The following is a 27,574-nucleotide window of genomic DNA, read 5'->3' as shown; positions in this document are numbered from 1 at the left end:
TAGGCAACCTTACCTTGCATAACCTTCCAGCAGTTGGGCTAGCCGTGCATAGGTGAGGCGTGACTCGGGCACACTGATGAGGAAGGGGATGCCAATGTTCTCAGGGCGGCACAATGTTTTGTGGTCAGACCAGTGTGTTCTCTGGCACGTTCTGATAATAGACAAACAAAAACTCCTCATGCAGAAGCCACATACACTCTCCTCACTCTCAACTCCACCAAGCCTAGAAGCAAAAACTGCCACTAAAGAAGAAAAAGAGGGCACTTACACGTTACAATAACCAACGCGGTAGCATCGAGTACAGCGCTTCAGCTTCTCCTCTTCTGACTGCTGCTTCTTCTGGCAAGCGGCACATTTGGTGATGGGCACGCTGGTCACCTGAGGACGCTGAGAGAGAGAGAGAGAGAGAGAGAGAGGGAGAGGGAGGGAGGGAGGGAGGGAGGGGGGAGAGTGTCCACTTGGTAAGCCAAACATGACAATTATTTTAAATGCAAATAGAGGTGCTTCTCCTGATGCAGCAGAGACCTCACCGTGAACCCACAACACCTACACATTCTAAGAGGCAATATTTTATCTCTTCTTCAGGCTCCATCTCTGCCACCTCTACTGAAGGTACCTACCTGTTGAACTTGCAGCTCCACCACCCGCTCCTTGGCCAGGTCTGGAGAAAGCACCTCAAAGCACAGTAGTAGGTCTGTAGGAGAGACTGCGTCCAACGAGTGGGAAGGCAGGAACATGCGATGGAAGCGGTTCTTGATTACCTGACAGATCCCCCCCCCAATAAAAAAGATGTAAGGTGTTGCAGAGACAAAGTAACACACATTTTAAACCTGAGGAACTTACTTGTATTCCTCAGACGTTTGGGTGGCTAATGATATAGGAAACTCTGCAAATGACAATACAGCCACACAAAAGGAACAGCAACATTTGGCACCATGAAGGAAAACTCCAGATTCAGTCTATGATGTGGAAAATTTTATTTTCTGAGCAACTCTCAGAATTTCTCAGCTAGCATGGCAAGCACCAATACTGTCATGGAAATTCTATGAAATGTAGTCCAAAACTTGATTCAGACCAATGAACTTCTCACTACCAGATGCTATATAACATAGATTTACTTTGCTTCTGCAGTTCCCATATGGTCACGGTCCAAGAGAGAATGTTGTGCTAAAGAAATGGCTGATCTGATCCAATAAAGCAAATATTAGTGACAAAGTTGACAGCAACAAAATGCTTCTGCATGGCATGCTCGTGTTCAACATTTTAGTCAGTCAGATAAGCCCCTTTTCAGAATATCCTCTTTTATTTGCCACTTCTGCTCCCTCCACAAGAGCATCAGCATTGCCATGGCCAATGAGCATGCTCAGCCTTCACTGAATTTCTTGAGTTCCCCCTCCCTTAAGGGCACTCCTCTTTTCTATAAGTTTCTGGCCCCCAAGCTTCCATCTGATACCTCACCCTTTTCCATGCATTGTGTGCTTCTGGATACACAAGCATCTGTACTCAGAGAACGAGTTTACTACTGGCCTACAGGACTGTGCTAGGCACAGCCCTATGTGAAAGAGAAAGACAGAAAGAGAAAAAGCTGGATAGGAATGAAGGGAGGTATGGGTGGAAGTTGGTACCAACTTTCTTTTTCTGAAGATAAAAAGAAGGGAGTCCCTGTTCTCAAGAACATCCTTTGCTACAATATAATCCTGGATTGGTAAAGGGGATATAAAAATGTAGAGGGAATGGATGGGGGGGGGGGGGCAGGGAACAATTTTCTAGGAAGAAAGAAGTGCTATGGCTCAGGATTCTATGATATTCAGACTTACACCACAAAGCTCAATTTAAGCCTTAATGTTAAGTCTGTGGACAGGATGGGAAGACTGTAGCTGCCCCAATTACATACATACATACATACATACATACATACCAAGAAACAAAATTATTTATTATAAAAACCCTTCCCAGGTTCAGAGGCAGTCTCCCTTACATTTGTCTTTAGGAAAGAGATTCCATTCCTGATGACCCCCTGTCAAATTAAGTCTTGGGCAGAGCAACATCTGTTCTGCTGTTCAGCTTTTTTCTTGGGGAGAAATGGGTAACATAAATATAACCTAATGACAGATGAAACTGTGTGTACCGGCATTTAGGAGGAATTCTTGAGACTGCAGATTAGAAAGCTCAATGAGGTGTCCATGAGTGAAAGTAGAGGAATATGGACTGAATGCTGCACACTAACCTGTCCACCAGAAATTATAGCTGCCACGTCACTAGATTTCACTAGACAAATATATGACTGCCTTCTAGGGCCTGGATTGCCAAAGCCAGATGGACCAATTATGAAAATGGCAAGACATCTTCAGAAAACAAAAGTGTCAGAGACTATCCAATGTCAGGAAATACATATACATCATGGGCACAACAAGCCTCACTTTGTCCAGGCTGTACCTGTACCCACGTGACTACAAGGCCACATGTTATGCTCACGCACATATTAGACAGCAAGTCCTGCTGAATCCAAACAGAACAGTCAAACGCCTGCCTTTGTGGCTGTATAAAGACAATAATCACCTCTGCCAGGCGCAGGTTCTCGGGATTCACTCGCATGCTATGGGACACAGAGTCCAGCACCTCCATGGCCGTGGAGTTCTCCTTGCTGATGCTCACAAGGAACTATTGGAAAAGAACACACATAGAAGGATAGGGTAAATATTTAAGGATGTGTAGCCAAGCCAGTGGTCTATCCAGTTCTTCTCTCAACACAGCTAAACTTCAAGTAATTCCTGAACTACATGAGCACTACATTAGCTGCTAACTTTCTTTTCCTCAATACGTACTACTCCAGGGGTGGAGAACCTTTTTTGACCTGTAGGACATTCAGCAATGGACCACAGTCTGGACCATAGTCCAAAGCGGGCAGAAACACAGCTCTCTATACTTGCCTCCCTGGGGCTTCCAGGAAAGTCTGGAGTGCTTCCAGTTCTCTTGGCTGTATGGACAGCTGGATCAGGCCCCATTTGGTCTGATCCAGTTGTCCAGAAAGTGATCCCCTCCTTGTTGATCACATGGGGGGGTGTCCCGTTCCAACCTTAGCAGAGGCGACCGCCAGGCTCTTGATGGGAGCTACTTGGCTAATGAGATGGTGGCAGCAAGGGAGTTGGGCCAGTAGGGCTGATGAAGTGTAGGTCTGGCTGGCTCATGTCACAACACAATGTCACATTGGATTCAGTCTAGTGTGTGTGGTCACCATTATGGTGGGGCTGGGGTATAATGCTCTGGAGTGATCCCAGATTAAGAGGCCAGTGTAGATGTGCCCAGAGTGAATAAACAGGCAGGAATTTGAAAGTGCTTTCTTTTTCTCACACACTTGACCAGCTACCTTGAGAAATCAGGCAACATCAGTACTTGTTCATGAGTTTCCCACTTGTTGGTTGATGGGGTGGGTTTTCCTCTGACATCTTTTCCTAAGGACATGCCCTACCTTTTCCTCTTCACAATTAAGAGTGCCTTATTTTAAACCCACAATGTTTTGGCTCACCTTGGAATGCAGTGGAGCCTCCTTCCTTGGAGGTCTTTAAACAGAGGCTGGATGGCCATCTGTCAGGTATGCTTTGATTGTGATTTCCTGCATGGCAGGGGGTTGGACTGAATGGCCCTTGTGGTCTCTTCCAACTCTATGATTCTACCTCTCTCTGTCCTTCCCATTCCCATGCCAGCCATTCCAATTTGTTCTGTAGCAGCTTGTTTTTTAATGTGTTGTTGTGACTGCAGCCACCATGATCCATCCAGGTAAATCTTCCAGGGCCCTTCACATTGCATAATCATAGCACTATAATTCTATTTTTAATTGGTAGTGCTGTGAGGGACTAAACATCTTTGGCTGAGATTTCTAAATACTCTTCCCTAAACTGCAAATCACAACATTCCTTAGGATGGAACCATGGGAGCAGAATCATAGTGCTGTAACTGTGCACTATAGAAGGGCTGTGAGAAGACTCACACTGCAATTTGGATCAGGGACTCAGGTCAAGGGTTCCCCACCCCAGTAACCCTTGATCCCAATAATCATTAGTCAATCCCTGATCTCTTCTCCACACCTGACAAATCACAATGAAAAGTATCAGCTCCAGAATCTACATAGAAAACTAGGAATGTGGCTCTAAAGTAGCACTTTGTACCAGAGGTAGCAGAATTTGTTGTCAAAACAGTGAAGGAGTACTAAAATCAGGGAAACACCTCTTTCTGGAGAGATGTGGCACGCTAAACCTTTGTTTCTGGTTTAACTGCTGTAGCTATCATTCTCTAGACATTAAATGGTTTTCCAGGGCTCAAACTTGTATGTTTGCCATTCTCCCTCCATGGTCTGAAAGCCCTTTTCCATCTGCTACATTTTAAAAGCTTATAAGGTAACAGATAGACAACAAAACAGAAGCAATTTGCCAAAGTGACACAATGACATGATGAACAAACATGGGCCACTCAAAAGTACTGTAATTCCTATCCATGTAGTCCGAAGCTTGGGAGACAGTTTTCATTTGCTCTACAACTTTACAGGAATCTGAGACCAAAATTTCTGAGCTTTATTGCACGACCACCACAAATGGTAAAATGTCCCTATCTTTTGACCACACTTTCAACATTTCTTAGTAACATTTTTATACATCTTAAAATGTTTCTGTTGTTAAATACCACCGTTACATCATTTTATAAAAATATTCTTCAGATTGTGACACGCAGTAAATTTTTATATTTTTAATCCAAATCTTTCCCCACTGTTCTAAGTGCATTTGAGTACTAATATGTCATGTTCATTTTATCATACATCCTTTCCCTTGTTCATCTTCCATTCTCAACATTTCTATTCTCAATATTTCATACATTTTTGCAATTAAATGATCATCATCTGAACAAAGCTGAGTTTCAAATTGATTCTATCTGTTCAAAATCAGTTTTTAATCCCTCTAAGATATCTCAACAAATTGTCTATATGAAAAATTCTAACATTAATTATCTTGAAATAAATTAGAATTCTTATTCGAAGTATTTAATTTTTCTGTCCATCTTTTATTCAGATTTCATTGATAACTATTTTGTCAACTATTCTTAATCAAGGTAACTGTTCTGTCTTTATTGTTTTTTTAAATCCATTCATTTCACTCAGTGCTAAGGAACCCTAGAAATTGTAGTTTATTGTGGCACCGGAGCTCTCTGACAGAGAAGGCTAAATGTCTCACAAAACTACTTCCCAGAATTCCCTGGCATTGAGCCAGGGCAGTTAAAGTGGTCTCAAACTGAATTATTGCTGCAGTGTGTTTTGGGCCACTGTTTGTTAAGTATCTTCTGGGCAGAAAACCTGCTTCATTATCATCAATTATATCTTGTAGAACCTTCTTCAATCTCTCTTTCAGAATAGCACAGAAAAAATTATAATCATTATTTAATAAAGAAATTGGCCGATAAATCTTGAGTTCAAGTCTCAAGCTTCATTTAGGATTAAAGTTATATTGGCATTATTTCATGATTCTGGTAGATTCTACTTCAAAAAAGAGTTCATGATTAGATGTAAAGGAAGAATTAAGTGATCTTCTAATGTCTTGTAATATTGACAATCCATCTGGAGCAGCTTTCCCCATCTTCATTTTTTTAAATAGCTTCCACTATTTCAACCATAAATTCATCTAATCTTTGTCTTTGTTTCTTGCTAATTGTCAGTATAGTGTACTTATTCAAATATCTTTTTATTTTTGACTCTAGAATCTACATTGGCTTATAAAAAGATTAACAGTATTTAACTAAAATCCTTTTGAACTTTTCTTGATCTATTACTTCTTTTTCATCACTTATTTTCAATATCAATTTCTTCTCTTTCTTAATTTATATGCAAGCCATTGTCCTAGCTTGTTTTCTCCTATCTTTTCTTCCCCTATCTTTTCTACCATAATAATTGATACCTGTTTTTATATATTTATCCCTTGAATCTACTTTCTTCAGAGTATTTTTAAAAGTCCTCCTTTTTCTTTTTAATTGTATTCAAAATTGTTTCCCCTGGTTTTTTTAATCTATATTCTGTTGGATTAAAAAAAAAAATCACAAAAATGCTTTGCTAGCATCCCATACCATCCTAATATCATTTTCTTTATTTAAAATGTCCTCAAAAAAGTCCAGTATTTCCAGTATGAAGCCAGTATGTTGCTATCAACTCTCTTACATGACATTTTTGTTTCTTGTCTCCAGATGCAGATTATTCTAAAATTTCCTCTTCTTCAAGTGTGTGACGTCAACTGCTTCACATTTATCCAGCAACTGGGCAGCAGTAGTGCCTATGAGGATTTTTCCATCATGGTGGATCATCAGCTTGAAGGGATAGCCCCAAGTATAATATATTCCTGCTTCTCTTAAGGGGATGGGATAGGACGGAACATGGGAGGTGATGACCATAGTTGAATCCTCTCCTGTAGGCTCCCTCCCCTCCCATCCTCCCTCTGCTTGGCTCACTTATTAAAAGTAGAACTTAGCTATATGAAATTACAGTGAAATAATGGCAGAAAAGAGATGGTTTAGCATCTCTGATAGCTGTGTTCCTTTCATTCCCTAAAATGCTTGCTACATAACTATGTGGCTAAAATCTTTGGATTTTAGTACCTGGAACCACCACTGTGGGATCTAGTTTAGCCCTTAAATGCAGAATATGCCCCGTTGAAAAGGTTCGGGTAACTCTCAAATTCAAGGCCACTCATGAAGATGACAACAAATCTAAGATCTTTAACAGCATGAAATGAAGGATTCATACCATCTAAACTGGGATCTTATCTTACCTTGACAGGTTTCTTGTGGGGTTCCTTTGCAAAGTAATAAACCGTCAGCACTTTCTGCTTCTGGGGAAGGGGGACCGGCAAATACAAGAAGGGGTCAAATGTGATGGATACCTGCAATCAAAGGATTTGGCCATCAATCCACACTCACTAGGCATCATGTACCATGTTGGAAGCACTGGCAAACACCTCAGAAAAGCAGAGATAGTGAATCTTGGCTTGGTGAATCCTGGCCCAAGTAAGGAGGCAGTGTAGCAAACATGTCACCAGGAAAGGGGTACCAGCGTCCTTGACAACCAAGCACACACAGTGGAATGAAAGGTTAACAACTAAGGAAATGTAAAACTACAATAAAATGAATCTTGTCATTAACTCCATCAGCAAGATCCTCACACACACATACACCCAACCAGCAGTGGAATGTGAATACATCTGTATGGCTCCAGAACACGCTAGAAAGTAACCCTCAGAATCCAGACCAGTATTCTACCTTTGAGCAAACAGGACACACTAGCTTGGATTTGTACTGGCCCTGGAAGAGGTCTACAATGAAGGAGTCATTCCTCATTTTGTGCCGATGCCAGGCTTCTTCTGCAACAACCTATGAGGGAAAAAGCATTAACAGGTATGAGCAGCTGCTTAGAGATTTTTTATTAAGCAGTATGCAGAAATAACAACTAAAATGTCTTGTTATCCTAGGCCACCCCCTCCCTGCTTCCATCAGGCTCTTTTCATAATGGGAGACTCACCTCATCTGGCCTCCCATCTGAGTCCACTGTTTCTGTGTAGGGCTTGTTCTGGATACGGTTTAAGTCCTCGTGTAGCCCGTCCAACAGAAAAGCCATGAATTCCTGGGCATCATGTTGGGCATAGCCTGTAAACTGGCTTGCCTTGCTGGCCACAATAGCCTAACGAAAGAATTGGGAGATACAGTTAGTGAATAGTCTGTGTGAAATACTGTTCAAAGGATGGTCACCACCTCCCTTCCCAGGCCTGGCAAGAGGGGCAATGAAAAGGGAGATGTGAATGTACTTGGGAAAACTCTGGGGCTGGAGGAAAAGTAAAGACCTGACAGGCTGATTGATATAAGTAATGCCCATAGCCTAGATCAAGCCTAGACAAATCCCAGAGATTTGCTGCAAATGTATTAACTCACATTCACATTTATTCACAGAATATATAAGCCCACCCCTCTTCACCACACAGTTGCTTCTTGTAATTATGGGCATTAGCTAATTGAATTATTTCTCGTGTAGAAAGGGAGGGAGAGCTCATAAGTTACGTGGATCATGGCGATGAGTGCTTAGACTGCTTTGTACTTGCACATGTCCTGCAAACCTTAAGTCAGGGTTGGCAACTGTTAGGGATTGGAGAATGCATTGATCCCAAACTAGGAAGCTGATTTTATAGAAATAGTCCACCAATGCCACCATGTTTTTGGCTCTCTCGGACATTCTGAGCCTAAGACAGGGCTGTTCTCCAACAGGAAGTTGACTTCTGGGTCATTTCTTGTTGGTAAAAAGTCCACTCTGGGGGACGTGGGTGTGCAACAATGTGGCATAACTGCCCCCACGTCTTCTACAGGATGTTTGGGGAAACGTTTTAAAAAATTGCCCTAGAACACTACACTTTCCCCACCCCATCCCAATGGATCCCTGTCAGGGAAGAAGCAAGCAAGTCTCGCAATCACTGCCAACAGTAGCTTCAAGAGAAGCACTTTGCTAGGAGTACATGGCAGCCACTCAAAGACATGAGAGAAAATAAAGCAAAACTCTTATGGCAAGTCAGGATCACACTGGCCCCTGGTGACATTCTGTCTGTGTACTGTGCTTGTTCCAATATGTACAACTCTATCCTAAATTCTGCTTCAGAAATATAGCTGTCTTTAAGGTGGCTACATTCTGAATATGCTGGACTACAATTTCCATTATTCCAGTCAGTGGGACAGAATAAGGCAGAACCCTGGGACCCCGCTTTTGCCCAGTAGAAGGTGTTTCTTACAGAGACATACATGGTGTCATGCTGTTCTAAAGATGCTCAGTCCTGCAGCCTGCTTTTACAGGGTGCCTCACCTTTAGTTTGGAAGGCTGGAAGGCATGGTGAGTGCCTTTCCAGAGTGCTCTCAACAGAACAGCGAAACCAATAGCCAATCGCCCACCAGTACCCAATGGATTATTGTAGTTGATTTCAGACTCGAAGGAGCGATCTAGGAGACAAAGGAAAGAGAAAGCAACTCCTACTCACTGTCATGGAAAGCAAATAGTGAAGGCCATTCAGAGTAGACAGAGGCCCCTGACTGATCCAAGATACAGTTTATCATGAATGTTTTTTAGCATCTGAGGAAGTAGATGGAAGTCTAGGAAAGCTCATGCTGCCAACTTCTTTCTTTCAGTTAATCTCAAAGGTGCTACAAGATATCTCTACATACTGATTCTACAGACTAACATGGATACATCTTTGAGGCTTACCATGAAAGTAGTCTCGCAACTCCCGTGTGTTGGAGAGGGACTGGATAACACTGTTCATAAAGCAAGTGTTGCCCAAGTTCACTAGTCCTGTGAAACCTGGTAGGCACACCTTCTTGTCCTCTTCATCCTCTTCTTCTTCCACACTTTCACTGCTGACAGGGCTGTGTGTCATGGGTGGAACCATGCATGTTGGCTTGGGCTGGAAAGGAAGAATTTCCAGCAGTCAAGGAACATGCTTTTACTGGTTGCCAAGCTTCTTTTCTAACTCACTGCTTCTTGCCACTTTTGGTTATTGCAGCTCTTTCGTCCTCTACTTCCTATTTTTCTCTGCCCAGAATTCCAACTCTCACCTCTGTGCCATAAATAGCTACTTTACAGCAATTATAAGATTACGACACAAGCAGCAGCAGCAGCAACAACCCTCTTTCATACAGTGGAGAATTAAGTTATATATTTCCAATTACCTGAAGTCAGTAAAGAGATAAAATGGCTACCAATAAAAGCTTCTCTAGAAATTTCTTCACGGCTTCTGTTGAAGTCCATCTGAAAAGCCGATGCCACTCAGTGCTATCCTAGGCTGGATTACAGCTCCTACTATTATCTAGCATAGCTAACAGCTATTATGACGGGAATTAAAGTCAAACACAACTCGAGGGTACTAGGTTAGGGAAAGCCAATCTAGAAAGACCTAGCTCAGGAATTTCAGTGTTCATGGCTTGCATTCATTCCAAGTCCAGACTTTCCCTGGTAAGAATGTAAATCTCACAGCACTGAATTTTACATCCTATATGTTAGCCAATTCATTTTCTCAGTGTCAACCCTTATGTAGCCTGAGGGGTGATATGCACATCCAAGAGGATGGCATCAGCAGACTGAGCATCATGAGATTTACTTACTTACTTATTTATTTATACCCTGCTCTTCAGCCAAGGCAATCAGAGCGGCTTACAATTTCTTAATTAGACATTTCCCTGCCTTCAGGCTATAACACAATTAATGACACATGTGTGCAGTCATATTAAAGGAGAAGAGAAAAAGGGCGGGGGGGGGCACAAACAACAGTCTTGGGTGAACTGCTCACCAGGCTATTTGGCTGCGCTCATTCTGGTTCCTTCAATGTTGTTTGGCCTTGGTGAGGCCCTCAAGGTAGACAGATGGGTTTTCTATTGCTATGCAGAAGGGGAGCCAGCTCTCTGAACAAAGTGGCAGAACAGAAATACCAGTGCTGCTGCTAACTATATCCCTTCTTGACTAACTCTTCTTGCTCTGGGACATTCTTCCCATGAGAAAGGAAAGATCAGAAGGTATAGATCATTTGGAGAACAGCAGGACTAATTCATGTCTTAGAAGGCTCCAAGTCAAGAAATACCTAGTAAGGATGAATCCAGAGGGCAGAAACAATTCTCTGCCAAGAAATGGCATTGTGCTGCATGGAATTACTTGTAGCTCTGCTTTACCACTTCCCCCATTCAAGGAATACACAGACTCATACAAATCCAAGCACTGACTCCATTTGTCCAGCCTCTGCGCTGTTTCAGGATCAAAAGACTAGGAAACAGAAACCTCTAGCACTGGGCATGAATTCTCACCGAGGGCACAAGTGGCTCCTGCTTCACTGGCATGTGTTCTGACACTGTCCGAGCAGCAACACTATCCAGGCCGCTGTCCTCTGCTCGTGGCTTCTCCTTTTCACCTGTGCGTGCTTCTTCTTTGGTGGACAGAGGGTGTTGGTTACTCCCAGGTTGGCTTTTATCCAGGGGGGTAGGGCCTGTTGGCATGGCAACCTTTGCACCACCCACTGCACCTTAAAAAGGGGGAAAAGTGGGCTTGTGGTTAGCAGCACCATATACACTCAGGAATAGCATCATGCTTTCTACCAGATTATCAGGAATCTTCTCACTCCTGTACAACAGCATCACTTTCTTTCCCTTTTAAACTAAAGTTGTAAAGAGATATAGTGAAGAAGAGGCAGAGAAATCAAACCACTTTGACTCTTAGTTAACGTCAAAACATCAAATCCCTTCCTCAGTCCCAAATCTGGACTTGTTCAGGCAATGCCAAGAGCCCACATTACCCCTCTTCCCAGCTAACTCGTGATCTCCATGTTTGCATCCTAACCATCCTCCTCCTTGTTAAGCTCAAGAAACCCCAACATTTCTAAAAAGCCAAGGTGCAGACCTCGTGTAGCTGGAGCTTCCAGGCCCCCCCAGCGCTGGCTATGCCGCTTCTTCAGGCAGATGTCAATACGAGCAGTGGTAAAATTATATGTGCACTGGTCTGGTTCTATAAGATTCCTGCAAGACAACCGAAGAATCATGGGGAAATAGGATCAGAAAACAGCAGGCTTGCACTCTAACAGGACATAGAATTCTGCTCTTTGTAGAAGCTAGGGTCTCCATAATGTTCTGCTCCTTCCATAATATAGAAAGGTAAAAAGTTCTTCTTCTAGCAGGATTCTCATGCTAATGATGTCCTACAGCCCACATCACTACACTTCTGATAAGCTGAGCTCAGGCTAATAACACTATTGAACCTATGAAGCCCAAAGAGCAGAAAAGAAGAGTCAGGGGAGAGTGCAGCCAGCCTAAGCAAAAGTAATAATGAGAAATCCAACTTGCACAAGTCCAAGTACCTTAGCCAGACCGACTAGCATGAGACAAATTAATGGCTGGTATTTCTGATGGAGAAAAGAAAGGATAGGAAGAGGAGTGTTGGGTTTATTATAAGAAAACTAGACTCTATTATGGCTCAAGCTAGTATACATTAGCAAAATAGTAGCCAACATAAAATGAGTGTGAGATACCTGAGTTTTACTTGCCACCTGAATACTGTACAAGAGCCACAGCCAGGGTGCAGTCGCAGGAAATTGACATCACTGCAAAGAAAAGTAAGAATTCAGGAATAAACTGGATGATACACATGGCACAGTGTGCCGGAAACCTAATACACAAACCATGTCTTTGCCCATTTCAAATGAGTTAATTTCCAGTCCTAGCAGAATGCTGTAACTGGAATAGTGGATTTCTAGAAGGAAGACCAACTGGCCTCCCCAGCAGTAATCACCATACCTTGTCTGGAACAATAACGTGAAATCTTGTTCCCGAAAGAGCACCCTGGACATCTCCTTGTTAATCTCCTTCACGTAAACATGTACCACCATAGAATCATTCCCTTTCTCATAGGAGTCATTCTTCACAAATGTCAGATTCACAGTGGGCTGAGGTTCTGGGAGAGGAAAACCAAAGCAATAATAATATGTGGAAATGCCCTGAATAGTGATTCTGAAGCACTCCCCAGCAACAGAAAGCCAAGGAAGAAAATGTGATGCATTCCAGAGAGCTCACTAAGTGATCTTGTTTCACAAATAGGGCTGTCTCCAGAGGAAGCTTACAAGAGATGAAAATGGAGCATCCAGGCAATACACTGTAATACGCACCAAGACAGTGGGCACAACACTATGGAAGTTCTGTAGCAAGAAAACTTGAATTCTGCAATATGGCTATTTAATGCAGTTTAAGCAGATCGACACAAATTATTCTGCTTTTGCTAGTTGCAAGGAGGTCCAAAAATAGCTACCCCAAATACAGAGCCCACTCCCTCTTAACACTTAGGAGTGCTACTCAGACTAGCTCCACTTTGAAACCCCAGAGGCTGAACCTGGGACCTTTTGCATATAAAGTGTGTTCTCTACCAGTGAACTCCAACTCTATAAGGGCTAGCAAATTGTTCTGAAAATGAAAAGTTTTTCGGGCAGATGAATTCCACTGCCATTTTTTATATACTGAAAAGGTGTGTTCTATCTCTGTTTTCTAGATGAATACAAGCATGAGTTCAAGCAAAAGATGGTTGTGCCCTATCTTCCTCTCCAAGATGTAGAACTCCAGATTCCCTTACCATTAGCAACAGCCTCTAGAACATCCTTCTCCTTGACCCATCCTCTCTTTTCAGTATCACTGGCTGGTAAAGAGGAGGAGACACCTTTGCTGAAGGCAGACAGAGTTTCTGATGGAACCTCAGAGGAAGTAGCTGGCTCTGGGATCTTTTTTTCTGGGCAAGGCCTGAGCGGCGGGGACAATACATCTGCAGGGGGCACAGAGAGCTGCGTTTCCATGGGCACTGACTCCCTCTCTGTTTTTTCAGCCTAATGGTGTAGGGAGAAAAAAAGAGAGACACAAACGAAAGTAGAGACAGTCACTGAAGAATGTTTCACTACATACACTTGCCACAGAAGTGTTATATATGAAATGTTCCAATATGTGAAACACTTGAATAAGCTGCTAAATAAAAAAACAGCAATGATAAGTCAGTAAGAGCTCATTTCAAAGAAGAAAGGCAAATTTATAGAAGTGATTGGTTGATACTCCATTTATTGCTCATTACCAGAAAATTCTTGTCCATATCTCAAGCATGTGATTGCCAAGAATAGACAAGGATGAAAATCTTTATTCTATAATGTCACATAAGAACCAAGAACTCACCATCTTCAAACAAAGAAGCAATACAGCCCTCTTAAGCATCACTCTCTGCCAGTGTTCCTACCTAGGAGAACTATTCAGAACCTAACTCTAATAAGTGAGAAAATGAAACTTCTTACAGAAGTTAGAAAGACTAGACTGGTGAATATATGGCTCATGGTAACAGATGATCCTTATACTCTCCCAGGAACCCAACTACTGGGAATCCTCTTCTTCATTACTATTAAGAAGCAGAACTGCTACTCCTTAAGTCTACAGAAGTAGCAGGATTCTCCTCATTAAAAAAGGTCCAGGGTCTTTCTTTAGTAGTGCTGTGTATATGTGTGTGGTGGTCTTTTGCTTTCTTCTTTTAGCAAAAAAAATTAAAAAAAAAATAAAAATAAAAAATGAAATAATCACAATGAGAAGGGGTGCAGTCTTCAGCAGGTTCCTGGGGGAATGAAAATGGCCCTCATGCTTCTTGAACTTGCCATTTCCTGCCTTTGACTTTTAACCCCTGTAGTATACTCTCCCAGTGAAGGTACAGAGTAAGGAAGAATCTTACTCTACTTTTGGCACAAGGTTCAAAGCCCCAAAACCTTAAAATCTCAGCCTTAGGCCAAAGAGCAGCAGGACCTGACCCACACTTTTTCCTCTGTTCCTGCTCACCATTACATCCAATGAAGCATCTCCTTGGGCTCCCTGAGCGTTCCTCTGTCTGTCAGCTTCCTCACAGAGCCCTGTGTTTTCCACATGGCTGTGGTTCCCTTCATCCTCTGGGAGATTGCCTTTGATGCACACTGCCCGTTTGGCACTAGGGCCAGTTGGTAGCCCTGGGCTGGCTGGGTTCTTTCCTCCTCCACCTTCATTTCTCCCAGGTGCTCGCTTTGGGTTGGAGAGCTCACATTTAGCCCTGGATGGCTCTGTGTTGCTACAAGACTGGGGCTCTTCAGTGACATCTTCCACAGAAGGGTGTTTCTCCTTGCCATTCTCCTTACACACCTTCTTGGTCTGATCCCTTGAGCCATCCTTGCAGCGCTTCTGAAAAAACAGTAATCAACAAGACTCAAAATGACTTTAGTAAATCATGGGGGAGGGGGAGCAATGAAACAGTAGCCAAGGCAAGATAGTTTGCCTGGCTCATGGCAACTGGGAAGAATCTTTTACAGCAGATCAGTGGTAAGCCTTAGGAGAGGGTGGACAGACATATAAGGAGAAGGTAGTCCCAGCTCTCATTTTACCCACCAGGGTCTCAGGAATGGCTGAACTAAGGAATGTGGGGGGTGGGTGGGTGTAAGAACAAGGCTAAATCTTACCGAGAGTGAAGCCCACGTGTGGAGTGGGATCTTCTTCTGTAGCACCAGCTGTAGGATATTGCCTTTCTTGTACTGAATTTTGCTACAGGAGCTTTCAATCTCCTCATAGAACTGACAACTCCACTGGCGGCCATCTGTAAGCGTGGGGCAGGGAGAGACAGACTATATCAGTCTTAGGGTTTCATCATTACTTCCCTCCTCAAGTTAGAGGGGAAATAGTGGAGTACATGCATGGGTGTAGATGTGATAATAGAACCTCTAGCAGCTACAGGGAATAGATTACAGGGATAAGGATTGTGAATGAACTCCGCCTGAGAATTTAGAAAGACACTGCAGTTCACAATTGCCAGCACGGGGTTAGACTGGTCAGATGAGAAAAACTCTTATGTTTGCAATTCCTCATCAAGCTACAGCCTGAACAGAACAACAACTCACTTCTACAGACCTAATGGCAACAGTGCAATGCTTTTCTCATGAGATAAGGATTCTGGGACATTTTACATGAGTAACAAAACCATGTAGGGATTTGGTTCAGTAGTATATTTATCTCTCACATGTAAGAATCCTGTTGGAACAGTCAAAAACTATCTAGAATAATGTTCTATTGTTAACTAGTTCCCAAAGAGTTACCTAGAAGAAGTCCACAAGAAAGATGCAGAGGCAGCAACAGATTCCCACTTGTGTTCTCCAATAGCTGGTACTCATAGCTAGCAAGTAACCTTTTTTTGTTTTAAACTGAATTATTCGGAGAATGGAGTTTTCTGTTTTCCCCCTTTGGTGAGGCACTGAAACTTGCAGCCAAGTATGACATGAGGAAGAAGTGAACTAGTTGCCATAGAGAATAAGCTAATAATTGTGCCAAGTGGAATTTATCCTCTGGCATCTCTTGGGCCAGACTTTTGCTATTTCCTTTATGTTGAGTATGTTTTTTAACAACAAAATTTCTAACAATATGTATTCAGGCTGATTTCTGCATCTCTGTGGGATACATTTTTTTCATTTAAAAAAAGAAAACCTAAAGCCTCCCAGGATATTAAACAAGTTGCTAGATTCCAAACTAACTGCCATATTCTGCTCTCCATGACACAATTACAACTAAGCATGCTTCCAGAACTCTTGATCCTTACTGTCTCTCTTCTTCCTCCAGAGGCTTGAAATGGCTGATTCCTCTTTATTTGCTTTTACAAAGAATAATTCCAGCAGAGACCAGCAAGCCCCTGAACTAATGAGCTATATGTTTGAAAAGATAGTGGCATTCAATTGTGAAGTAGCTGCTAAATAGAGAGTCAAGTGTTTGTTTGTTTTTTAATCTTTGACCTGCCTATTTTGCCTAGTATCAACTTTGCTGCTACACTTGTTTGAATCTTTCATCTTGTTTTGTTTCATGTTTTGCTTTAGGAAGCTGAATTTCTATGGCTGGTCAACAGAAAGTGAACAAAGGAACCATCCACTTTAAAAAATTGAGAAGTTCATTCCCCTGCATTGCGATACAGACGGGAAAACAAAGGAAAGAGAAATAAGAGATGCATCACACACCAGGTAACTTGACGAGACAACTGGTGTCTGTGAAAGAGGTATCCACTTCCTCTGCCTTCGGGATGCCACTGCCCAAGCTCAGTTTTACAATAACCTCATCAGCATTCTGCTTCCAGTCCAGCAGCAGGTCTAGGAAACAAAAGGGAGAACTGTCAGATTCTCATTTGCTGATCCAAAACAGCAAAGTAAACAGCTTCTCATCTTGGAGTGAAGGAGCTGATATACAGTATGAAATCATTAGTAACAAAATGTAAGTACAGTCATGTCTTCCACATATGAAATAACCAATACAGGGAATTCAGTGCAACACAGAATATCAAGACAATCATAAAGAGCACAGAGAGTTAGCTACTGCAGCTAAAAGTAAAACCTTGCTTTTGAGAAACAGCATGTTAAGTGCTATGTTGGGACCTGGCACAGTGCAGTGGCTAAGTACAGTCAAAGGGGCTCTTCAGACCAGCCATTAAAGCTGGCCTGGGAGCAGAGTCGGGGTGTCGTGTCCACATGACATATGCCCCGACCTCACCCCCAGGGCGCTGTGATGCTGCATGCCGCTCCACATGGCACGCGATGTCATGGCTCTCCTCCAGCACTGCATCCGGACACAGCGCTGAAGAAGTGCCATATAGCTGTAGCGCTGTGGCTATGGTGTCCTTTCCAGGATGCAAAAAGGAGCTGCTTTACTAAGTAGAACTGTTGTAAGGTTTATGGAAATGATATATACAAATCACACACACTATGTGCAGCATAAATACAAAAATACTTGGGCTCTCCTACAGAAATACTTCAGCTCTGCCACATTCCCAACTTTGAAGCACCAAGAGAAAGAGATCCCTAAACTTCAATCTCCTCCATGGGAATAAACATAAACATGGTTGAGGCACAAGTAATTGAGGCCCTTTTGTGTTCTGGCCCTGTGCCTTCTTCGCCTTTGATGGCAGAGGGCTAGAACAGTCAGAGTTTGAGAAGTTTCTTTTTTTCCAGAGGAGAATACAATTCCCAAAGTCCAGTGGTTATGTTGGCTGGGAGGTTCTCTAAGTTGTCCAAAAAAGTTAATTTGACAAGCTTTGAATTCTTAGCACATACATTGTACACTTCAAATATGCAAGCTTTAGAGGCATCCCCTTCCTAATGAACTAACCACAATTTTTTTTCCTCTGCAACAATCAAGGCCCTGCTATTCAGTCATGCTGCTTCTCCAGCTGGTGCAGGTGGCTGGTTACTAAAGCTTCTTAGCTTGTTTGTTAGGAAAGCGATTTTCAGGGCTAAACGGGACAAAGCCACAAATAATGAGATGAACACACAGCAAGAACAGACTGTGTGGCTCAATACTTGGGCTCCCTTTAAGCATGCATCCCTTTGACTTACCCTCCTCTGACTCCCTCTGCCAATTAGGCTCTCCCAGTTCCAGGCTGAGGAATGGCTCTAAGTGATCAAAAAAACATAGGGGAGATGTGCTGCTTTGCCAAAAGCCATCTCAGCAACCCCTTTCCAAAATTTCAGACACATAACCCCTCTGTTACTTCCTTTAGAACAAGCCCTTTACATGTTACATTCTTTTCACCACAGCATCACTCTAGAACTACACACTGTCAGTTGGATAAGCGAGTGACACACATTGAGAGGAAGGCAGAGGAAAATTCAGCAAAGCATACTATCTGGCCTGTAACAACAACAGATAGATGGATGGAAAACCACCAACCTGTTATTGAAAAAGCACATAAGTTGTAACAAACAGAATCAAACCAGTTCTAAAAAAACTATCCGGATAGTTAACATGGGAGCTAGATCTTCAAAAACTACATGAACACATCAGGGCAAAGCAATGTTAAATAGTGAATAATACAGATGTATCTTTGTGAAAAACTGATAAATAATGAAATATGTAATTACAAACAGCATGATATTGCAAAAATCCCAGTATTTTTTTTTATAGAACCAGAACCAAACAGCTCCAAGTATGGGGATTTTCTTTGGCAACTTTGACAGTCCAAGATGCAGAAAATTAGCCCTGAAATGGTTGCAGATGCCCATCCCATTATATATTCTTATATTTCTGGGTTACATTTCTGGAATATCAGTTTTCAGTGCATATATACAGTGCACCCATGCCATAAACGGGCTTATGTGGAAGCTACACACCAATTAAGGGAATGGCGTGCACACGCCTATGGCGTGCACGCTGCCCCAAGCTGCAAGCACACAGCCCATTGTTTGCAATGGGGTGCAAGCATACACAAATTTTCCCTTATGTAGGGGGATCCAGAATGGATCCCCTGTGTAAGGGAAGGGCCCACTCTCTCTCTCTCTGTGTGTATGTGTGTGTGTATAAATATGTATGTATATATATCAGCAGCAAATACCTTCACAATCAGAGTAAATTATTCAGTTTGTTCATTTGGGTTATTTGCATTTTTAAAAACATACTGCCGCTAAATATATATGTCACAATTATTTCTTTGTTTTACACAAAGAAACACAAGGGATTACATATGTTTGTATTTGCTATTTAGTATTGCTTTGCTCTGATATGCTCATGTATTTTTACATCTATCACTTTGCTTCACATTTGTTTAGTACTCATTTGATTCTATTTGTTATCACTCACATACTTTAAAAATAAGTTGATAGTCCTTTTTCTTCTGTTTTCTGGGTGATCCTTCCCTCCTGTGCTTTGGCTGCAGCTACACAGAGCAGGTTCCATGTCAGGTTATTACTTCAACACCTTGAGAAACAAACAACCCTTGTCTTTCTCTTTCACTAGACAGCTACACTGCACACAGCAAGAGGATGTGCTTCACATTTGCAGGAACCTGAATGAGAAGGAAAAATAATACCCCTTGAAAAACGTAGTCTCTGATGGTGGTCTCACATTTGGAGGAGACCAGTGGCCTAAGTATGAGATGGTTGAAACAAGTTGTTGCTTGAAACTTTGAGTTTGAGCAGCCCATATATGTTCTCGGCATTCAGCTCCAAAAACCACCTATGATTTGCTTGGCTGCCAAGACATCCCTTGGGAATCTAACTAGCACTCTCCCTGTATGAGCCTGGTGTCTGCCTGTGAGACCATGGCTACAGTTTCTCTCTCCTTTTTTACTTCACCACCTGACTGCCTTGTGAATACCCAGTGTGGCTTCTCAGCCAGTTTCTGCTCATTCCACAGCTCAATAACAATGGGGACTCAATATTTTTGCCCAGAAAGCCTGTAGGCCTCTCTTTTCTAGGTATGCAACCACAAGTTTGAGGGCCACTGAAGTTTTACAAGCCCATTGGAATCCTATGTTCAAACCACAGAGAGAAAAAGAAAATAATGTCACTGCTTATCAGTGGCTGACTCAAAGTCTAGTAGTAGTCCCACTCAGTGGACAAGCTAGGAATCTAGAGCATTGTGCTACCTGTTTTCATATCCTTGAACCAAATGCCAGCAGATCCCCACCCACTTAGCTTGACTTCTCTTGCTTCCTTCTTTCTCCGCAGTTCCCCTTGCTTCTCTTCATATTTGATATTTTCCTGAAACAAGTCCATATTCAAGGAAACACTGTTTTTAGTGTCTCCATTCTAAATTTTACTTTTGTTAGCCAAGTTGCTTGATTCGGCATTTCCTAACAGCTTAGCCAGCTGTTCTGTATTTTCATCACTGCTTGTGTCAGAACGACTTTTTGATGTAAGAGATCCAAGTAGGTGACTATCCTATTTTGAATTAAGCCATATTGAGTCCCAGTTTTGGGGAAAGGGCAGCATGTAAATAAAGCTGAAGATATGTTACTATGATGATGATGATGATGTTGATTATGAGGACTTTAAAAACCCGTGGGTCAGGATGGCCTGTGTTTTCCAAGTACCCAAGACCAACCAGAAAGTGAGATCTTGTAGGTTCCCCTTGTTCTGAAATAATGTAAATATAAACAATTTGTATTTCTTTCTCTTCCAGAATAAACAGATCTAGATCACACGAGATTTTTCCATTCTACCTCCTTCACAACCCCTCCATGCCATCAGAACTCAGAGACATCTCTTGCATACAGCTTCTCAAATCCTGCTCCAGCCACTATTTTCCAGATGCCCTTTCCTCTTCTTTTTTGTGACGCTCCAGTTCCACACCTGCCTTTCCTTCTCTTCACCACTACTATTGGAAAGTCTGCCTATATACTAATCTGGCTCCCCACCACCACCACCACGGTAAATGTTTATGATATGAGAAAGCTGAGTTATTTCCTCACAAACCCTGTCAGCAAGCCAAATTTCCATTTTATTGGAGTTCAGTGTATGATCTGCTCTGCATTCACCACACTTTTGCAAAATCTCTGTGTTTGGGTTTGCTAGATATACATGCACAAAATGAGGACATGGAACACTACAGAACACAAATCTACAAAGAAAAAGCAATATGGACTGATGTAATAATTAAGACAGGACAGTCACTAAACCAGCCTAAGCTGGCTGAACATCCAATTGCCAGAATAACCTACTAAGAAGATTTGCTGCATGAGGAATTAAGGAAACCATTGCAATAAATTTCTCTGTAGTCTCAATCTAACATGCCCTTCCCTGACAGAACTAATATACAAGAGTCCTGTAAATTCAAAAGAAATAGTTGCATTAATCTGTTTCACTATTAAAAAAGGAAAGAAAAATTATTCTTGTAACAATTTAAAGACCTGTTCAGTAGCTTTTATCAAAGAAAGGGAATTAACCTCAGGAATTTCTCTCAGGAATTTCCCACAAGACAATAATTAGCAGCTGTAATAACTGGTGAACTGCATGTTACACTGGGGGAAGTAAAACAATTATATCAGAAACAACCAATTAGTACAATGCAATTAGTATCATATCACTCTTAAGGTTAAAGGAGAAGTTCCACAAGTAGTACCTTTAAGTATCATTGGTAATAGTAGCTGCAATTTCATTATAGTACATTAGAAAACATTACTGTTCTCCAATTTAATCCCTGGAATTATATCTGTAGTGTCTGGGCAGGTAGGGAGGGAAGAGATGCTGCTGGTAGCATTGGGCACAGGTATAGGGACAAAACTGAGATAAAGGAGGGCTTCTTTTTTTCTTATGAAGGTTTGGAAAGAGTCCAGGACCCCAGCACAGACCTTGGAAAATTACTTTTTAAAAGTAGTTTGTTCCTGTTATTAGTTTATTGGTTTGCTAAATAACTCATTGCTGTTAAATATTGGAAAATGTCATAATGAGGAGGGGGCAAGCTTGTTTTCTGCTGCTCCAGAGAACAGGACCTGGAACAATGGATGCAAGCTACAGAAAAAGAGATTCCACCTCAACATTAGGAGAAACTTCCTGATAGTAAGGGCTGTTCGACAGTGGAACACATTCCCTCGGAGTGTAGTGGAGTCTCCTACTTTGGAGGTCTTTAAGCAGAGGCTGGATGGCCATCTGTTGGGGGTGCTTTAATTGAGAGTTCCTGCATGGCAGAATGGGGTTGGACCCAACTCTATAATTCTAACTTGTTTCATTACAACTACTTTTCTATTATTTTACACCAATTTTCTAAGAGAGAAATAATTTAGGATTGATGAGGGAATTACATAAAACTTGAAAAATTAATGTTGGAAAGCCTCTATAAATGTCCTTTAAGAGTAACTACAGAAAGTAACTAGAAATAGTTACTTGTTAAACGAATAAAGTAATTTCACTTTTGCTAGACTACATTGTTTTTTAAAAATAACTTCATCTTCTTTAGTGCCAAAAGCAACTAATTGCAGTCCTCCCTCCATTCTCAGTTTTCAGACTTGTATCCCTCGCTTCTGTGAGAGGGATGAACAGAGGGAGAATGAATGGGGTGTGCAACTGCACGCCTATGCCTATATTCAAGCCAATGGGCCTTGAATATGAGTGAAAGTCCGTTTGCGTACAACTAGAATTAGAATGCCTGCAAATCAATGCTTCAAAGCTCTTTCAAGGAGCTCTTTCAAGGAGGAAAGCTGGCTTTCTTTCTCCATGTGCTTGCTTTGGTGAGATCTGAACTTTTTAAACTTTGGGATATTGCTGTGTATCATTGGTGGGTGAGGCCAGAACCTAGTTCTGTTTAAGTGCTGGGGGAGGTATTCTAGCTCACCCTTTCAAGGCTTGCAAATTGTTTAATTTTTTAAAATTTTTATGACGAATTAAGGAAACCATTGCAATAAATTTCTCTGTAGTCTCAATCTAACATGCCCTTCCCTGACAGAACTAATATACAAGGAGGGGTTGGAGTACACAGTAGAAGCCGACCTGGGAACACTGTTGGAGGGATTCCCCTTTAATTTTCCACATTTTCTTTTCCCTTTTTTCGTTAAGAGGCTTGTGGGTACTTCTGCTCAGAGGAAGTGAGTCAGAGACTTGCCTCCGGAAGGAGCTAGTCTACATAACTATAGGCCCAGTGAATTGAACTCAAGGACAGGGTTTGGGGACAAAGGCCAAGCCATCAGGGGTTATTTACACTGGTGTTTAGCAGGGGAAACCCACAGTCTTGTTTCAGTGCCTCCTTAAGACTTCTCAGTATGGACAGTGAAGGGCCTGTTGCAGTCACCTGCAACACTTGTGGGATGTTTGTCTTCTTGCCTAGAGATGTGGGGAACTTCACCTGCACCAAGTGCAAGTTGGTAGCCCTCTTGGAAGAAAAAGTCTGGCAGCTGGAGGCCCAGGTATCTACACTTCAGCATCCTAGGAAGCAAGTGCTTTTCCTAAACAGAACGGACTGAAGGGACTTGGATGGGTAAGACACAGAGGAGGTTGCGGAGGAGGAGGAGGTCACTTCACATACAACAGAAGTAGATGGTTGGAGGAAAGTCACACACAGAAGTAGGGAAACCAGGGAACGTTCTGTGAGCTTGCAGCTGCAGAATCGATTTGACTCTCTCTCTATTATCAAGAATGATGAATAACAGCAGCAGGAACAGACTTCAGGGACAGAGCAGGGGGTCCTGGGAGTAAAGTGCGCCCACGCCATACGCGGGCACGCCATACGCGGCCTTGAGCATACGCGCTCAAGCCGCGGGGCACGCGCAGGGCGGAAGGGGCGGCGCGTCCCATTCAATTGAATGGGCGCGCGTCCATTGCGCCCCGCGCCTGCCCGCCCGTTGCGCCCCGCGCCTGCCCGCCCGCGCTGCCGCGCACGAGCCCCATTGTTTCCAATGGGGCTCGAGCATAGGTGGAATTCGCCTTACGCGGAGGAATCCGGAATGGATCCCCCGTGTAAGGCGAGGACAGACTGTACTACCAAAAGGAACAACTTCTTCTAAGCCTCGGAGGAGGCATGTGGTGGTCGTGGGGGACGTGTTGCTGAGAGGCACTGAACCAGTGGTTTGTGGGCCTGACAAGATGTCTCGGGAGGTGTGCTGCCTCCCTGGGGCAAAGATCTGTGATGTGACAGAAAGGCTGATAAGACCTGTCAAGCCTACTGACCATTACCCCTTTCTTTTGGTTCATGTGGGAACCAATGATACTGCAAGGCACAGCCTTCAGAATATCATATGGGATTATGAGGCTCTGGGTAGGAAGCTGAAAGAGATGGATGCGCAGGTTGTCATCTCATCTCTTCTCCCAGTTGAAGGGAGAGGAAAATAGCGGGTGTAAACAACTGGCTCCATAGATGGTGTTGCCAGGAATGGTTTGGATTCTTGGATCATGGGCTGCGGTTCTATGAGGAGGGACTTCTGGCAACAGACGGGTTGCATCTCACGCCAGTTGGTAGAAATGTTTTTGCCAACAGTCTCAAGAACTTGATCAGGAGAGCTTTAAACTGAGATATACGGGGGAGGGAGACAGTATTCTGGAAGGCAAAAGGGCTGGAGAAAATAGCCAAACTGTCACAGAGGGAACAAGACAAACAGTGCAAGGACCCAACAGTGGGAGGCAAAAATGTTTGCACAGGCAGCAAGTAAAGGGGACTCATGGTCTGCGATGTCTCTACACTAATGCACAGAGCATGGGAAATAAGCAAGATGAACTCGAACTCCTAGTACAACAAAGCAAATATGATATAATAGGCATCACTGAAACCTGGTGGGATGAGTCTCATAAGTGGAATGTAGAAATAGAGGGCTATAACCTTTTTAAGAGAAATAGGCCAAACAGGAAAGGAGGAGGAATAGCACTATATGTCAGAGATATTTACATCAGTGAAGAGATCCAGGACATCAATCCCGGAAGCCAGGTGGAGAGCATCTGGATAAAAATTAAAGGGGAGGGAAACAACAAGGATGTTATTGTGGGAGTCTACTACAGACCCCCGAGATACGGAGGAATTGGATGATGCCTTTCTAGAAGAGATAACCACACATTCAGAAAGGAGAGATGTAGTAGTGATGGGTGACTTCAACTTTCCTGATATTTGCTGGAAGACAAACTCAGCCAAATCCTCAAGGTCTAGCAAATTCCTCACTTGCCTGGAAGGCAATTTCATGGTCCAAAAGGTGGAAGAGGCAACAAGGGGGTCAGCTATTTTAGATCTGATCCTAACCAACAAGGACGACTTGGTTAATGGGGTACAAGTGGTGGGGTCATTAGGTGGAAGTGACCATGTTCTCCTGGAGTTTGTTATACAGTCGAAAGGAGAAGCCAGGCATAGTCAGACACGCATTCTAGACTTTAGGAAAGCTGATTTCAGTAAACTTAGAGAAATACTGGGGTTGATCCTGTGGTCAGAAATACTAAAAGAGAAGGGAGTTCAGGACGGATGGGAGTTTCTCAAAAGAGAGATACTGAAGGCACAATTTAAAACAGTTCCAGTGAGGAAGAAAAATAGGGGGTGTCTCAAGAAACCAGGATGGATGATTAAGGAACTTTCAATTGAGCTAACTTTTAAACGGAACGTATATAAGAAATGGAAAAATGGGGAAATCACCAAAGAGGAATTCAAACAAAGAGCTAGCATGTGTAGAGGTAAAGTCAGAAAAGCTAAAGCACAGAATGAACTCAGGCTTGCTAGAGAGGTTACGAACAATAAAAAGGGCTGCAGCAAAAGGAAGAAGAAGGAAATGGTAGGGCCACTGCGTGGAGAAGATGGCAAAACGCTAACAGGGGACAGAGAAAAGGCAGAATTACTCAACACTTTCTTTGCCTCAGTCTTCTCAGAAAAGGCAAAGGGTGCTCAACCTGAGGAAAATGGAGCAGAGGACAGAATAGGAGAATTTCAGCACAGAATAAGCTAAGAGATAGTACAGGAATACCTTAATCTAAATGAATATAAGTCTCCAGGACCAGATGAACTACATCCAAGAGGATTAAAAGAACTGGCAAATGTAGTATCGGAGCCATTGGCAATCATCTTTGAGAACTCCTGGAGAAAAGGAGACATCCCAGCAGACTGGAGGAGGGCAAACGTCCCCATCTTCAAAAAGGGAAAAAAAGAGGATCCCAACAATTATGTCCAGTTAGTCTGACATCAATACCAGGAAAGATTCTGGAGCAGATAATTAAACAGAGAGTTTGTGAACATTTAGATGGCAATTCCATAATCACAAAAAGTCAACACGGGTTTCAGAGAAAGAAGTCATGCCAGATAAATCTTATCTCTTTCTTTGACAAAATTACCAGCTTGGTAGATGAAGGGAATGCTGTGGATATAGGATATCTTGATTTCAGTAAGGCCTTTGACAAGGTTTCCCATGACATTCTTGCAAACAAGCTAGTGAAATGTGGGCTAGACAAGGCAACTGTTATATGGATTTGTAATTCGTTGACCAGCCAAATCCAAAGGGTGCTCAACAATGGTTCCTTTTCATCCTGGAGAGAAGTGACCAGTGGGATCCCACAGGGCTCTGTCCTGGGACCAGTGTTATTTAACATCTTTATCAATGACTTGGATGACAGAATTGGGAGCATACTTATCAAATTTTCAGATGACATCAAATTAGGAGGAGTAGCTAACACATCAGAGGACAGGATTAAAATACAAAATGACCTGAATAGACTAGAAAGCTGGGCCAAAGCTAACAAAATGAAATTCAACACGGAGAACTGCAAGGTACTGCACTTAGGGTGGAAAAATGAAATGAACAGATATAGGATGAGTGCCACCTGGCTGAATGAGACTACATGTGAAAGGGATCTAGGAGTCTAAGTAGACCACAAGTTGAACATGAATCAACAGTGCGATACGGCAGCTAACAAGGCCAATGCGATTTTATGCTGCATCAATAGAAGTATAGTGTCTAGATCAAGGAAAGTAATAGTGCCACTCTATTCTGCTCTGGTCAGGCCCCACCTGGAATATTGTGTCCAGTTCTGTGCACCACAATTCAAAAAGGACATTGAGAAACTAGAGCGTGTCCAAAAGAGGGCGACTAAAATGGTGAAGGGTCTGGAAACCATGCCCTATGAGGAAAGACTCAGGGAGCTGGGGATGTTTAGTCTGAAGAAGAGAAGGTTAAGAGGTGATATGATAGCCCTGTTTAAATATTGGAAGGGAGGTCATATTGAGGAGGGAGTAAGCTTGTTTTCTGCTGCTTCAGAGACTAGGACCCAGAGCAATGGATGCAAGCTACAGGAAAAGAGATTCCACTGCAACATTAGGAGGAACTTCCTGACAGTAAGAGCTGTTCAACAGTGGAACAAACTCCCTCGGAGTGTAGTGGAGTCTCCCTCCTTGGAGGTCTTTAAACAGAGGCTGGAAGGCCATCTGTCGGGGATGCTTTGTTTTAGATTTCCTGCATGGCAGGGGGTTGGACTGGATGGGCCTTGTGGTCTCTTCCAACTCTATGATTATATGATTCTCTTCTCCAGCCATTTGAAAACATTGATGAAAACAATTCCTCAAGGCTGCAACTATGCATTGCATTTAGGGCCCAAGAGCAGGCAGCTGATTCTGAAGGAGGGAAAACAAAAGGCCTCACTATACCCTTCCAATGAAGCAACTGTCATGCTTAAAAAGGCTGATCAAGAAAAGTTTTCAAGAATCAAGAGGGAGAGCAGACCTGCATCGCACTTCATGCTAGGAAAGAGCACTCACTATGAACTATATCCAAGGAACAAAACTATTAATATTTTCTATGCTG

At 42.7% G+C, this 27,574-nt stretch overlaps 1 protein-coding gene across 4 annotated transcripts in view; it reads right to left on the bottom strand.

Moving 5' to 3' along the window:
- USP19 (ubiquitin specific peptidase 19) overlaps positions 1–27,574 on the bottom strand; it is a 53,383-nt gene that overhangs the window by 14,836 nt on the left and 10,973 nt on the right. For 2 of the 4 annotated variants that reach the window (XM_089518320.1, XM_089518305.1), the window contains exons 3-20: positions 17,943–17,999; positions 16,575–16,703; positions 15,039–15,172; positions 14,392–14,763; positions 13,163–13,409; positions 12,337–12,493; positions 12,072–12,143; positions 11,447–11,562; positions 10,858–11,072; positions 9,269–9,467; positions 8,873–9,006; positions 7,550–7,708; positions 7,291–7,401; positions 6,804–6,914; positions 2,560–2,661; positions 621–761; positions 269–387; positions 14–151 (exon numbers count right to left, since the gene is read on the bottom strand). In XM_089518320.1, coding sequence (XP_089374446.1) covers positions 14–151; positions 269–387; positions 621–761; positions 2,560–2,661; positions 6,804–6,914; positions 7,291–7,401; positions 7,550–7,708; positions 8,873–9,006; positions 9,269–9,467; positions 10,858–11,072; positions 11,447–11,562; positions 12,072–12,143; positions 12,337–12,493; positions 13,163–13,409; positions 14,392–14,763; positions 15,039–15,172; positions 16,575–16,703; positions 17,943–17,999 — 2,713 coding nt within the window. The remainder of the gene's footprint in view (positions 1–13; positions 152–268; positions 388–620; positions 762–2,559; positions 2,662–6,803; positions 6,915–7,290; positions 7,402–7,549; positions 7,709–8,872; positions 9,007–9,268; positions 9,468–10,857; positions 11,073–11,446; positions 11,563–12,071; positions 12,144–12,336; positions 12,494–13,162; positions 13,410–14,391; positions 14,764–15,038; positions 15,173–16,574; positions 16,704–17,942; positions 18,000–27,574) is intronic. The other 2 variants (XM_089518310.1, XM_089518314.1) reach the window with 2 other exon arrangements.

This window comes from Sceloporus occidentalis, unplaced genomic scaffold (assembly GCF_023333645.1).
Source record: "Sceloporus occidentalis isolate IW3139 unplaced genomic scaffold, rSceOcc1.0.p SCAF_1, whole genome shotgun sequence".
NCBI classification, from domain to species: Eukaryota; Metazoa; Chordata; class Lepidosauria; order Squamata; family Phrynosomatidae; genus Sceloporus; species Sceloporus occidentalis.
This window is presented reverse-complemented; position numbering and strand designations above follow the sequence as displayed.